General features: G+C 40.2%; 1 protein-coding gene across 1 annotated transcript in view; it reads left to right on the forward strand.

The window, feature by feature from the left end:
* The window catches only part of Spmap2l (sperm microtubule associated protein 2 like), a 57,209-nt gene that overhangs the window by 22,578 nt on the left and 21,914 nt on the right, over positions 1-12,717 (forward strand). The window contains 3 exon segments of the mRNA XM_087187704.1: positions 4,520-4,648; positions 6,055-6,192; positions 10,255-10,369. Coding sequence (XP_087043830.1) covers positions 4,520-4,648; positions 6,055-6,192; positions 10,255-10,369 — 382 coding nt within the window.

Raw genomic sequence — 12,717 nt, forward strand, 5'->3', positions numbered from 1 at the left:
CAGTATCCATGAAGTAACTTGATTTTGGGGGGAGGATAGTGTTGAATGTATAAGCCAAATTGGGAGGAACTGATGTCTTAATAGTGACTATCCATAAATATGGCATAGCTCTCTATTTATTTAGAGCTCTTTGATTTTTTTCATCAGAGTTTTGTGGCTTTCCTCATATAGATTTTGTACATATTTTGTTAGATTTATACATATATTTAATTTTGTCAGTATGAGTGTAAAAGTTATTGTGATTTTAATTTCAAATTCCAATGGCTTATTGTTGGTATATAAGAAATCAATAGATTTTTATATTAATGTTATAGCCAGAAACTGGTATAATCTAAAAATGAAATTGTTTAAAAGTTATTTTTAATCATAAAAAGTAGGGTGTGCATTAAATTCTCTCCTCTTCATTCATAGGAACATACATAGAATTTATGAGAGATATTGATAAGGCATATGTAATAAATGTTACTATAACTGTCTAGTTGTGGAACACTTTTGCCCTCCTCCTGTTTGAAGCCAACAGAAAAGTTGAAGGAACAAACTGATTAAGAAGTTGTACTCAGAAAAGTTAAGTAACTTACCCAAGCCAACGCAGCTTGTAGGTGCCAAGACTGGGATTTGCATCCATACTCACTGCCCACATGGCCCATTTCTTTCCATTCTATCACTGACTCTTTGAAAGACTCATGCACACATGCATGTATGCCCTGGTTTCTAGCTCTTTTTTTATGATCCCTAATTCTTGACCCTCTTAGTCTTTTATTTTTTTTATTTTTTTTAATTTGGTACTGGGAATTGAACTCTGGACCTTGCCCTTGCCAGGCAGGCACGGTGCCCCTGCGCTAAATCCCCAGTGCCTCTCTTAGTGTCTCTTCTGTCAGGTAAAAGGGCCAAAGACCAAGACCAGACCAGGCCACAACAAGCCTTTATTAGGGGAATAGATCTGCCGGGCTGTCTCTGAACAAAGGAGAGACAAAAGCAATATGGCTCGGGCAGGGAGAGTCTTTTATAGAGACTGGGGTGGGGCTTGTAGGGGCTGAGGCGGGGTTGAGTGAGGTAGTGACTAGGGAATGGAGGAGCCAGTGATGTCACTAGGTGGTAGGAGGTGAGTGAGTATTAGGTTACTGTCTAGGTGGGAACAGGGGCATGCTGGGAAGAAGGGTTTGTTCTTTGGTGGGAGCAACTATCTTGGCATGATGTCACACAGGGGAGGGGGCAAGGCACCATAGGAAGAGGGCAGCTACTATACATAATAGCTGCTGAGGTGGTGGGAGACCTATCATCTTCATCTGAGCTTTTCTGTTTACCCCTACCCAAGAACATTATTCCTGTTGGTACCACTGATAATCACCTGACCACTCTTACTGTCTTTTGTTTTTTCAATTTTCTTCCTTTTTTTGTCTAAATGATATTTGATGATTTTTGACATATCTGGTGTGTCTTGTCTCAAGACCATCCTTTCCTGGACTTCCATTCCATGGTGCCTGTGCCTTTGCCCAGTGCTCCTTTCACAGAGAGTATAGTTCTCCTCTCTCCACTGCAGCTCTCCCCTGCCTGGCCCTTGTCCCCTGAGGTCTGAACCTCGGCATTAGTCTCAGACTCTCCTGTGGTCTGTGGTCATTCTCTCCTCTCCAGTACCATCAGGTGAATCCCTGCTTTTCTTCACTCATTCATTTATTAAATTAACATGAGGTGGGCACTCTTGGTCCAAGTGTGGAGGCCTTGTCAGCTACCGTGAGGAGACTGTACCTTTTTTTTTTTTCCTGGCACCAGGGATTGAACCCAGGACCTTTGCGCCAAGGACCTTTGGATCCTCAGCCCTTTTAATTTTGAATCAGAGTCTCTCTAATTTGCCCAAGTGGGACTTGAACTTGTGATTCTCCTGCCTCAGCCTTCCTCAGGGCTGAGATTATAGGTGTGTGCCACCATGCCTGGCTGAGGTTGTGCTGTGCAAATTTAATTGTCAACTTGACTGGATTAATAGACTTGGAGAGGTGATTGGACCATGGGGCCGCTGGACTCATCAGCAGGTTAATCACTGGTGCTCAGAGCTGAATTGCTGCGGCAGATGGAGCCTTTGCAGGGGAGAGGTGATTGGACCATGCGGTGGCTGGACTCATTAGCAGGTTAATCGCTGGTGCTCAGAGCTGAATTGCTGTGGCAGATGGAGCCTTTGCAGGATACATCTCCCCTTGGGGCTCTTCCTTGAGCCCTGCTCCAGGCCACTGTGAAGTGTGCAGCTGTGCTCCACTGAGCCCTCCTGCCATGATGCTCCTGCCTTGGAGCTGAAAGCTCTGAAACTGGAATAAAGACAATTCCTCCTCCTTTGAGTTGTGTATGTCAAATATTTGTCCCAACAACAAAAAGCCCGGTGGAGGAGTTGGGACCTTATTCTAAAGTCAGTGGAAACCTCTTAAGTGTCCTGAACAAGGTGGTGACTGGGTTATCAGATTTGTGTTTGGAAAGATAACTTTGGTAGTAAGTGGGGTGGAGATGGGAGCAGGCAGGATAGGAATATGGACAGGAGCTGCAGCAGGGATGGAGGGAAGTGGGCAGATTTGAGCCACATTTTGAAATGGCATTCACAAACTTCTATTTTTTTTTTTTTTTTTGCTACCGGGGATCGAACTCAGGACCTTGCACTTGTGAGGCAGGTGGCGGTGTGGGACTGTGTGATTCAAAAGTTAATTACTCCCCTAGATTCTGTTGTAAATTTGATGGTTGGAGTGTGTTTGCCTTGGGACAATGAACAATCAGTAATAGGGCGAGGTTACTCAGCCATCTGTTTGCCCTAAATCCAAATGTCCCAGGGCCCAGTATCTATAGGACAATCTGTAAACAGGGTGGTCGTAACTGTCAGTCAGGATGTCTGCTGAACATCAGCATGTGACAATGAACCACTAACCTTTGTTTTTTTTTTTTTTTTCTGTGAATCCACATGTTAACCCCCCCCCTTAACCCCCTATAAAATAACCTCGGACTCTGAGCCAGGTGCCTCTCTGAGCTATTTCGCTTCGGAAGTGCCGTCTGGCCAGACTAATAAAGGTCTGTTTTCCAACATGGCCGGTGTGTTCCTTCCTGGGTGGTCCTCGCTGTAGCTAGCTCCTTGGAGCGTTTGGTAAGGCCTTGGTCTTACATTCTGAAGGCACCACTGGGATCCTCGGGTGTGCTCCACTTCAGCTCCTTGGAGCATTTGGTAAGGCCCTTGGCCTTGCATTCTGGAGGCACCGCTGGGATCCCTGGGTGTGCTTCACTATAGTCAGCTCCTTGGAGCGTTTGGTAAGGCCCTCGGTCTTACAGTGGAACCGCTGAGCTAAATCCTGGCCCTGGCACATTTTGAGATGGGATTAGCAGAATGTAAGGAGTAGGAATATTAATTAATAATACTTCTAATACTGAGACAGAACAAAGATTATATCTAAAAATATAGAGAAATTTGGAAAATTTGGAGCCCTTTTAAAGGGATGAACTCAGTTAGAAAATTAAGTTATATGTGTCAGGTTATCTTTCTAGGCCTTTTAAAAAATTTTTTATTATTTATTTATTTTGGTACCGGGGATCGAACTCAGGTCCTTACATTTGCGCAGCAGGCAGCGGCACCACTGAGCTAAATCCCCGGCCCTCTACGCCTTTTTTTTTTTAAAGCAAAACATTTATTGGTACATTTTAGAGATACATAATGATCACATTCATCAGAGGGAATTTGTACCTGTACATGATGTACCTTGATTCTTTTTTTCCCATTCCCCCTCTTCAACTCCTCTTCCCCTCCTTATTTACAAGCCTCCCCCCCCCCTCCCCTGCCCTCTCCTTCCCTCCCTTCCTCTCTCTTCTTCTCTCCTCTCCTTTCCTGGCCTTCTTTTACCCTCTTTATTGATTCTAGCAGTGCTAGGTAATTAAGTACTTCCCAACATGATTTTCATGATTACCCTACATGGAATATGCTCCTTTTATGGCACCCTCTGCCTTTTGCTTCCTTCCATGAAGCCTTTCCAGGATAATCCCGTACTGGTTTCTCCTTTTTGCTTTACTCCTCCCCAGCAATCATTCCTGTTTCACAGAACTGTTGAGACGAGATAAACTGAGGTCTGTGAAGTACTCAGCACAGGGTGGGCACACAGGAAACTGTCCACAGATGGCCAATCTCCATATTGCTCCCATACTGTCTTACTTCCTGACCGCCTGGTATAGGGTTCACTCAAACTGTGAGCGCAGTGCACATGGTTGGCCCATTTAAAGCCAAGCTGACTGTAGATCACATCATTAATTCCACAGTGGTAGAAATAGAAAGGTCTCATCTCTAAACAGGTTCATTTTTGATTACTTTTTAAGACAGTGGGTAAAACAGTCTTATTTTATTTCTGTATGTCCATACTTTATCTCTTTCTAATGCCTGGAAATTGTAAGATTTTTTTGATATACTTCTTGAAGTAAAAATCTATATAGAAGTTGTCAAGAGCAATTTCTAAGATGTTCATTAGCAGCAAATTTTCGACTATTTTATTTTTATGATTTTTAACAGAAGACTGTTTTGGGGGAATCAAGATCCTATTTGCCCTGTTCCTGAGAGTGCTTTGATGGCTCGGCTATCAAAGAGACTTAGCAATCTTGCTCAACCCAAGAAAGTTTCCCACCACTACGTACCTAACAGGTCAGTGTTAGTGTTGTGCCCAGATTGTGAAGTCCCAGAGACCACCAGGAGGCCGTTTCCGATGTAAGCACACAAGGGTCGTTTATTCAAGCTTAAGCAGGGACTCTCAACTGTCACCGACACAGCGGATCGAGATTGAGAGCCCTGAGTCTCTAACTAGCAGGGTTTTTATTGAGAATACAACAAGCTTTGGTTATTAGTAGCCAGGTGATTGGTTAATACTTAATACATATGAAGTGTAGGGTTTTGGTTGGCTAGGCTTTGGGGGTCGAAGGGGATTACGTATTGGTTTTTGTGAGGGAGAAAAGGGGCAAAGATTAACGGCCGGTTGTTACATACTGATCGTTAGCAGACCCACTAACTAATGGCCGCATCTATCTTGTGTGGACAGTCAGCTCATTAACTGTTTATCCTACAGATAGTGTGCCTGGAACGCTCTCTCCCCGGGTACACAGGTGGTTGGGTAATAAACTCAGGAATTTCAAGTGGTGAATTTCTAGTTTAAGCACAAATTTGAGAGAACAAAGGAGACGGCTCCAAAATGGAGTCATTTTGGTCCCACATTAGCACCCAAGGCTGGCTTTATCAAGAAGGTAAATTCTCCTCTTGTTAAGATTTAGGGTATTCCCAAATGTTCATGCTGTATATAACACTGTTAATGAATAAAGTTATTTATTCATGAAATTTTGATGAATTTTAAATTTACCCATGGGCTTCATTACTATGAACTGTGATGTTTTTAAATTCCATTTTATCTCCTTTGCTGGTTTGTTCACTGTAACTGGTCTTAGCACCAGAATGAAGGGCAGAGATAACAAGAACAACATTATTATTTATCCCAAATACAATTTTAGTTAATGAACCTCAAAAATGACTAAATAATATACACATCATGATTAAGTCAAATTTATTTCTACACCCAAGAGTTTAAGACAAAGGTATCAATGTAAATTCATTCTATTAACTAAAAATATAGTAAACAATTTAAAACTATTTATGTAGATGATAAAATATTTGGTTTTAAAAGCAAAAAGTTTTCTCCTGTTCATTTTTTGCTCTACTTAAAAATTGCAGTTTATTGGGCTGGGGATTTAGCTCAGTGGTGCCGCTGTCTGCCTTGCAAGTGCAAGGTCCCGAGTTTGATCCCCAGTACCAAAAAAAAAAAAAAATTGCAATTTATTACAGAAACTAGGTTTAGCAAAAGACAATAGAAGCCAACTGAAAACCTGATTAGCTGTATTTATTGGTAAACCAATTCATTTCTCCCCATGTGAAAAATAGCCCCACAATAAGCATGCAAAATGTCCTTCTTGCTCTCTCAGGCCTGGGGATCAGTGTTGGAAAATACTATGATAATTTGAACTTAAGCTGTTCTGCTCACTTTTTTTCTCTTCTTCAACATGCAGGGATCAATATTACTATAGCTGCAGAAGAGAGTCTGTAATTTGGGAGATTCCTCATCCTGCATTGTTTACTGAACCCTCCAAAAGGATCCAGAGGCTGGCACAGCCCAACAGGTTCAAAAGACAGTGTCTGCGAAATGGGTAGTGTATCTTGAGACTCTCCATAAATCCTGATCTAATTTGGTTCACTGTCCCAATATCATTGTTCTAATTTTCATGACCTATAGTCTATTTGTATCTCAAAGTATCTCATAAGAAAGTTAAATACTTGTAGCAATTGTAGGTAATCAGATGATCATCATCACTAATTATATTCGATTCAAATTTTGGTGAAGCTAAAATTCACACTAAACTTTACAAGTGAGAGGTCTTGCTTAGCAGGTGTGAGGCACTGGGTTCAATCCTCCAGCACTGCAAACACAAAACAAACATAAAAGGAAATCTGCAAATGTGCAGTACAGGTTTTGACAACTACCCCCCTTCAGTACTGGGGTTCAAACTCAGGACCTTGCTCAGGCATACTGCCACCGAGCTACGTCCCTGGCCCTCTTGATGTTTTCTTGTGTCTCTGACTTTGCAGATGGTTTACCTTGTGCTTTTAAAGCCGAATTTCTCCTTATCTTTAAAAGGCAGCTTAGCTTCAGATATGCCTTTCCTGTGGGAGTTAAGATTGTGTTGTAGTTGTTGGAGAAGCTAATTCCGTGGTAGGTTGCATTAATGAAATATGTAAAATATCACTTGTACACAGGGTCCACAAGTACTACTGTACTTGTGACAGTGCTACTCTATACTACTTTAAACACAATAGTTTTATGTTACAGTATGGAAGTTAGAGTTTAAGAGCTGATAATAAACTCACAACTGCTTAGAAGGAAATGAAATGTTGAAGCTCATGGAAACTGTTATATGAAAAATAGTTAAGAGAAATGGCATGTTTAGCTTTGAGAAGAGCCAGAGGAAGCGGTGACAGCTATGTTCAAATGTTCAGGTTGGTATCGGAAAGAGGAAGAAGAAGTGGAAGTAAAGCTACTTTATATTGATCCTGAAACTAGACGTAAACAAGGAGTTTTTAGGGCAGCAGATGTCAGTGAAGTGTAGAGAAATCAGCTACCCAACAATGGAAGTGATTATCTGGAAAAATGAACCCCAATCTCCATTCTTTTCAGTACCCAGTGATTTTTTGTTTGTTTTAGTGTAGGGGATTAAACCCACGCCCTTACACATGTTAAGCACGTACTCTACCACTGAGCTACACCCAGCCTCTTTTCAGCCTTTTCTTCATTGGATTAGAATCTTGATTATGAACATAAACTACTATGTAATACTTTAATACAGAAAACCTCTTGTGCGCTATGTAAGTACAAAGCACAGTTCATCCATAGCTAAATGGTCTGACTTCTGTGCTTTTAAATTATGAAATATTTGCATCTCTTGGTTTTCCTGTCTTTTCTCTTTTGTGTGTATGTATGGGGGGTGGTGGTAATCTTTTAACCCGCCTCTTTTTTGATCTTCTGTAAATTGGAAACAGATAACCAAGCTTGATAGAATCATGTGAAGGGAAGCACAAAAACCAAGAATGTTTATGTTGTACACCTAAAATGCACCAATAAAAGGATATATATATATATATATATATATAGATCTATCTCTCTGTTTCCTATTATCTACTTTCTCTTTTGTACTTTATTTACATTTTGGGTTTATCATATAAGAGAAATCACGAGACATTTAAACTTAAGTGTCTGAGTTATTTCACTTAACATTATGGTGTCAAAGTGCATGCAAAAAAACCCCAACAAAAACAAGAATGCAAGGCTAGCAGTGGTGGTATGCACCTATAATCCCAGCCCTAGGGAAGCTGAGGCAGAAGGATTACTGTGAGTTCGAGGCCAGCCTGGGCTACATAGTGAGCCCAAGACCAGCCTGAACCATGTCTCAAAAAAAAGGAACTTAGTGAGAATAAGTAGGGTTCTCCAATAAATAGGCTCCATGAGCTTTCCTTTGTGACCCTGGAAGGGCTCATTTGCTAGTAGGCTCACTAGCAGACTTGAGCAGGGCAAAGAAAGAATGGACAGGCTTCAGGATAGTTCATCTGAGATCACCAAGTTTACATTTATGGTTAGTTGAATTGCGAAGGGTGCCAACCAAGAGATTAATTGAAGAAAAGAATAACTGTTCAACAATTGGTGATGTATAACTGGAGATCCTCATGCCAAGGGTTGAGGTTGGATCCTGTGTCACAGCACATACAGAAGTTCCAATGGGCCACAGACCTAAATAAAAGAGCTGTAAAACCGTCAGAAGAAAAAAAAGAGCATAGAGCTCTGGAAATAGAGCATTACGTGGAAATAGGCAATGATTTCTTAGTTATGACATCAAAAGCACATGTGACAAAAGACAACCCAAAAAGTGGGAGAAAATATTTGCAGATAATATGTCTGATAAGTTACTAGAATCCAGAATATATATAAAGAATTTTAAGAAACACAATAAAAGGCAAATAACCCACTTTTTGAAATGAATGGGCCTTCTTCAAAGAAAATACAGTGCCTGCCTGACTTCAGATGGCTCAACCTACATTTTTTTTTACCTTATGATGGTCCAAACATAATATGCATGCAGTATAAATAATATTTTGAAATTTGGCCCCTTTGTGACTAAAGACCACTCTTTATTAATGTTGGGCAGCAGTAATGATCCACATCTCCCAATCAGCCATGAGATCACAGGTATAAATAACTAATATTTTAGGTTAAGTTATTAAATGCACTTTCAACTTAATGATATTTTCACCTTGCCATGGGTTTACTGAGATATAACCCCATTCGTTATAAATCGATGATCATATCCAAATGGGTAAGAAGCAGATGAAAAGGTGCTAAACATCATTCATCATTCTGGAAATGCAAATTAAAATTACAGTAAGATATAACTTCTATAAGAATGGAAATAAACATAATAATAAATAAACAGAAAATAGTATGTGTTGGTGGGAATGTGTAGAAATCGAAACCCTTCTATATTTCTGGTGGGTATGTAAAATGATATAGATTATGTGGAAAACAGTTTGGAAATTCCTCAAAATGTTAGCATGCAGAATGGGCATGTACCCAAGAGAAATGAAAACATACTTACACAAAAATTTGCACACAAATATTCATAACAGCTGCATTTGTAATAGCCTAAAAGTGGCAACAATTTAAATGTTCATCAATGGATGGATGGATGGATAAACAAAATGTGGCGAATCCATAAAATGAAATGTTATTCAGTACTGATAGATGAATCTTTAAAGTATGCTAAATCCAGACATAAAAGGCTACATATTTGTTATGATTCTATTTATTTAAAATTTTCTGATAGACACATCCATAGAGACTGAGAGTAAATTAGTGGTTCTTAGGGGATGAGGGGATGGGGGATGGAGAGTGACTACTGATAGCTATGGGGCTTCTCTGTCAGGGAACAAAAACATCCTGTGTTCATGAATATTCTAGAAACCACTTAATTGTACATTTTATGGTATGTTAATTATATGTCAATAATAATAATAATAATGATAATGATAACGATAATGAAAACTTCCAACAGACGACCCCTTACAGGGCAATAGTGTATTTGAGAAAAACCATTCCATAGGTTTTTGGTCAGGAAAAGAAATATTTGGGTGTCTCTGACAATTGGTTAAGTGGGCAGTTCTGATCAGCATTATCTCAAACTGCACTGCAGTGGAAACAGCCAACCCAGAAATGTCCTCAGTGGTGACTGGGATTCTTATCTCAAGGATCTGGTCTCAGGCACTAGTAGGAAGTGAGGTGTTTTTTAAACTGCAGGTCACAACCCATCCAAATAGATCATGATATTAATTCCATTTTTTTCTTAATGAAATCAAATTAAAATTTTTGAAACTCAGAATATATCATACAGGATAAGCCTTGTTTCATGGAGATTTTGCTTCATGTACAGAGCACATGTTTACATTTACCATACCATGGTATAAAATGTGCTTCATAACTGTGTATTATGATAAAGAAATTTTGAGAAACACCAATCTGGTCGAAAGAGCACTACTGATTGTGGGAAGAGTTCTTAAAATTGAAACAGTATATATAATTGACAGGAGGTTGATTGTAACAAGGAAAAATCCAGTTATTACTCCTTTCTCCAACAGCTATAATATTTCATGCTTTCATTTACATATAGATCCTTCAGCAATCACTTAGCAAGAAGTTCTCTTTGAGTTTCTGATCGTTCTCCCCGGGTTTTGCAACTCTCAGTGGCCAAAGGCACAGATCCAAACTATGTTCCTCCAAGAAGTGTAAGTGTTCCTGTGTGAAAGAAGTAGTTCATGATACACTTTGTGACATGATCCTCTCTTATTTCTACGTGTGGATTTTCCTTTTCTTTCCATGTATTTTCCGCTCTCATCAAATGAACTTTTCTGACTCTCACCCCTATGCCTAATGTGTTGGTCAGGAATGGACAGAGAAGCAGAGGCACGAGGAACATAGAATAAAGTTAGCTCATAAGCATTGTGGGGAATCGCTTCTCAGCCTTTTGGCTAAGATCAAGTGTAGCAGTTGTGGGAGCTGGTGGAGACGTCGTTGGCAGGCTGTTATCGTGGCTGGGACTGGGATCTGAAGCAATGAGAGGCAGGAATAGGTGGACAGCTCCTTGGAAGGCACCTGGGCCTGGGGCATCCAACCTCCTCAGGGGTGGAAGGACTGATTCTTAGTCTTTTTTTTTTTTTTTTTTTGATAGCGGGGATTGAACTCTGGTCCTGGCCCTTTTGAGGCAGGCGGTGGAACCACTGAGCTAAATCCCCAGCCCCTGGAAGGACTAATTCTTTTTTGGGGGGCGGGGTACCAGGGATCCAACTCTGGACCTTGTGCCTTCGAGGCAGGCTGTGGAACCACTGAGCTAAATCCCTGGCCCTCTCTCCTTTTATCATAAGGACATTAATTGCCTTATAGGGATGCTACTGTCATGACCTCATCTAACCCTAATTACTTTCCAAAGGCCACAGCTCCTTATACCATCACACTGGGGCTTAGGGCTTCTACACAGAAGGTTTTCTTTTCTTTTTTGTGGTTTTTGTTTTGTTTCATCTTTTGAGACAGGGTCTCCCTGTGTAGCCTAGGCTGGCCTTGAACTTGGGGTTATCCTTCTGCCTCAGCCTCCCAAGCGCTGGGATTACAAGCATCCACCACCACACTCGGCAACAGGAATTCTGGAGAGACACAAGGGACACCTGTGGGTAGTGCCTGGGCCAGGTGACTGGGGTTGGAGGCCGTTGGCAGTGGGTATAGGAGCACCTTGGCATGGCCTCTCCACGGGGCACAGACCTCTTGGCCTAAGTACCCTAAAGTGGAGTGGCAGGGCTGCCTGGATTTTCTTTGGCTTGGCCTTGGGAATCACGCGTCACTGCGATCATAATTTGTTGATGTGGTTGTGTTTGGCCAGATTCAGGGGGCGGGGCCAGAAGCCCTACCTCTCCATGAGAAAAGCCTCAAAGAATTTATAGACACTTAAGAAACTCTGCCTCACCCAGTGATGGGAGACTTTTGGTATTCTTGAGCATGGCTACTAATGAATAGGCCTGTAGTTTAAATTTCAAATGAAAATGTTTTCCTAGGCTTTTAGGTTTAGCCTGCAAACTTTATTCTTATATTTATAATTCTAGCAGTTGTTAATATGTAATTATCAGTCCTGAATAATGTTTGATTGTTTCCAAACCTAACTAATAAAATACCTTCAAACAATTTAATATTTCTGATAAATGTATTTGATTTATTTTTAAGTACTTCAACCATCTACAGTAGCAAAAAAAGTCTCCTGAAATATGTCATTATCTTAGAATTTAATATACTAAATTCATAAATGTGGTGAAATGGAAATTTTTTAATGCTCTGAGTCTGGACATAAAAACTCACGATTTCAACTTAATGTCATAATTCTAACTCAGTTTCTCGGTTGTACATTTAAAATTCCAATTGTAAATTTGTCATTCTAATAGACCAAATTTTCTTTCTTTTTTTTTTTGGTACCGGGGATGGAACTCGGGTCCTTGCACTTGAGCGGCAGGCAGCAAAACCACTGAGCTAAATCCTCGGCTCTAGACCAAATTTTCTTAAACATGCACATATTTTTCTTTTAATATATAGTTTTTATCTTAATAATTTCAAACTTGCTGAAAAGTTGTAGAAATTAACATTTTTTTCCTTTACTCTTCTTCCTCTTCTGTGTGTGTGCCTGTGTGTCTGTAATGTTTTTCCTGAATAATTTTTGAGAGTAAGCTGTAGACAGATCCTCTTTTCCCTAAATTCTTCAGTGCTAGTTTCCTAAGAAAAAGGATATTACCTTATAAAGCCACAGAAATTCACTATTATAAAAAATCAGAAAATTTAACGCTGATAAAATAGTCCTATATCTACCCAGTGGTCCATACTCCAATTTTGTTGTTTGTTGCACATATTTACTCTTAACACAAAATATTAATTACATGATTTGATTCTCTTAGTTTCATAACAGTTAGTTATAAATTTCCTTCAAGTTAGCAATAATACTTTCCTGCTAAGGAAGCCAAGTTGCTGTCACAGGTCCCTGAGTTCCTTGTCACCAGAAACCTGGACGGAGAAGCTGGAGACTTCCTGCCTCAATCGCTGT

Source organism: Heterocephalus glaber, unplaced genomic scaffold (genome assembly GCF_053883595.1).
Source record: "Heterocephalus glaber isolate CG9 unplaced genomic scaffold, H.glaber_assembly_v1.0 deba00001509, whole genome shotgun sequence".
NCBI classification, from domain to species: Eukaryota; Metazoa; Chordata; class Mammalia; order Rodentia; family Bathyergidae; genus Heterocephalus; species Heterocephalus glaber.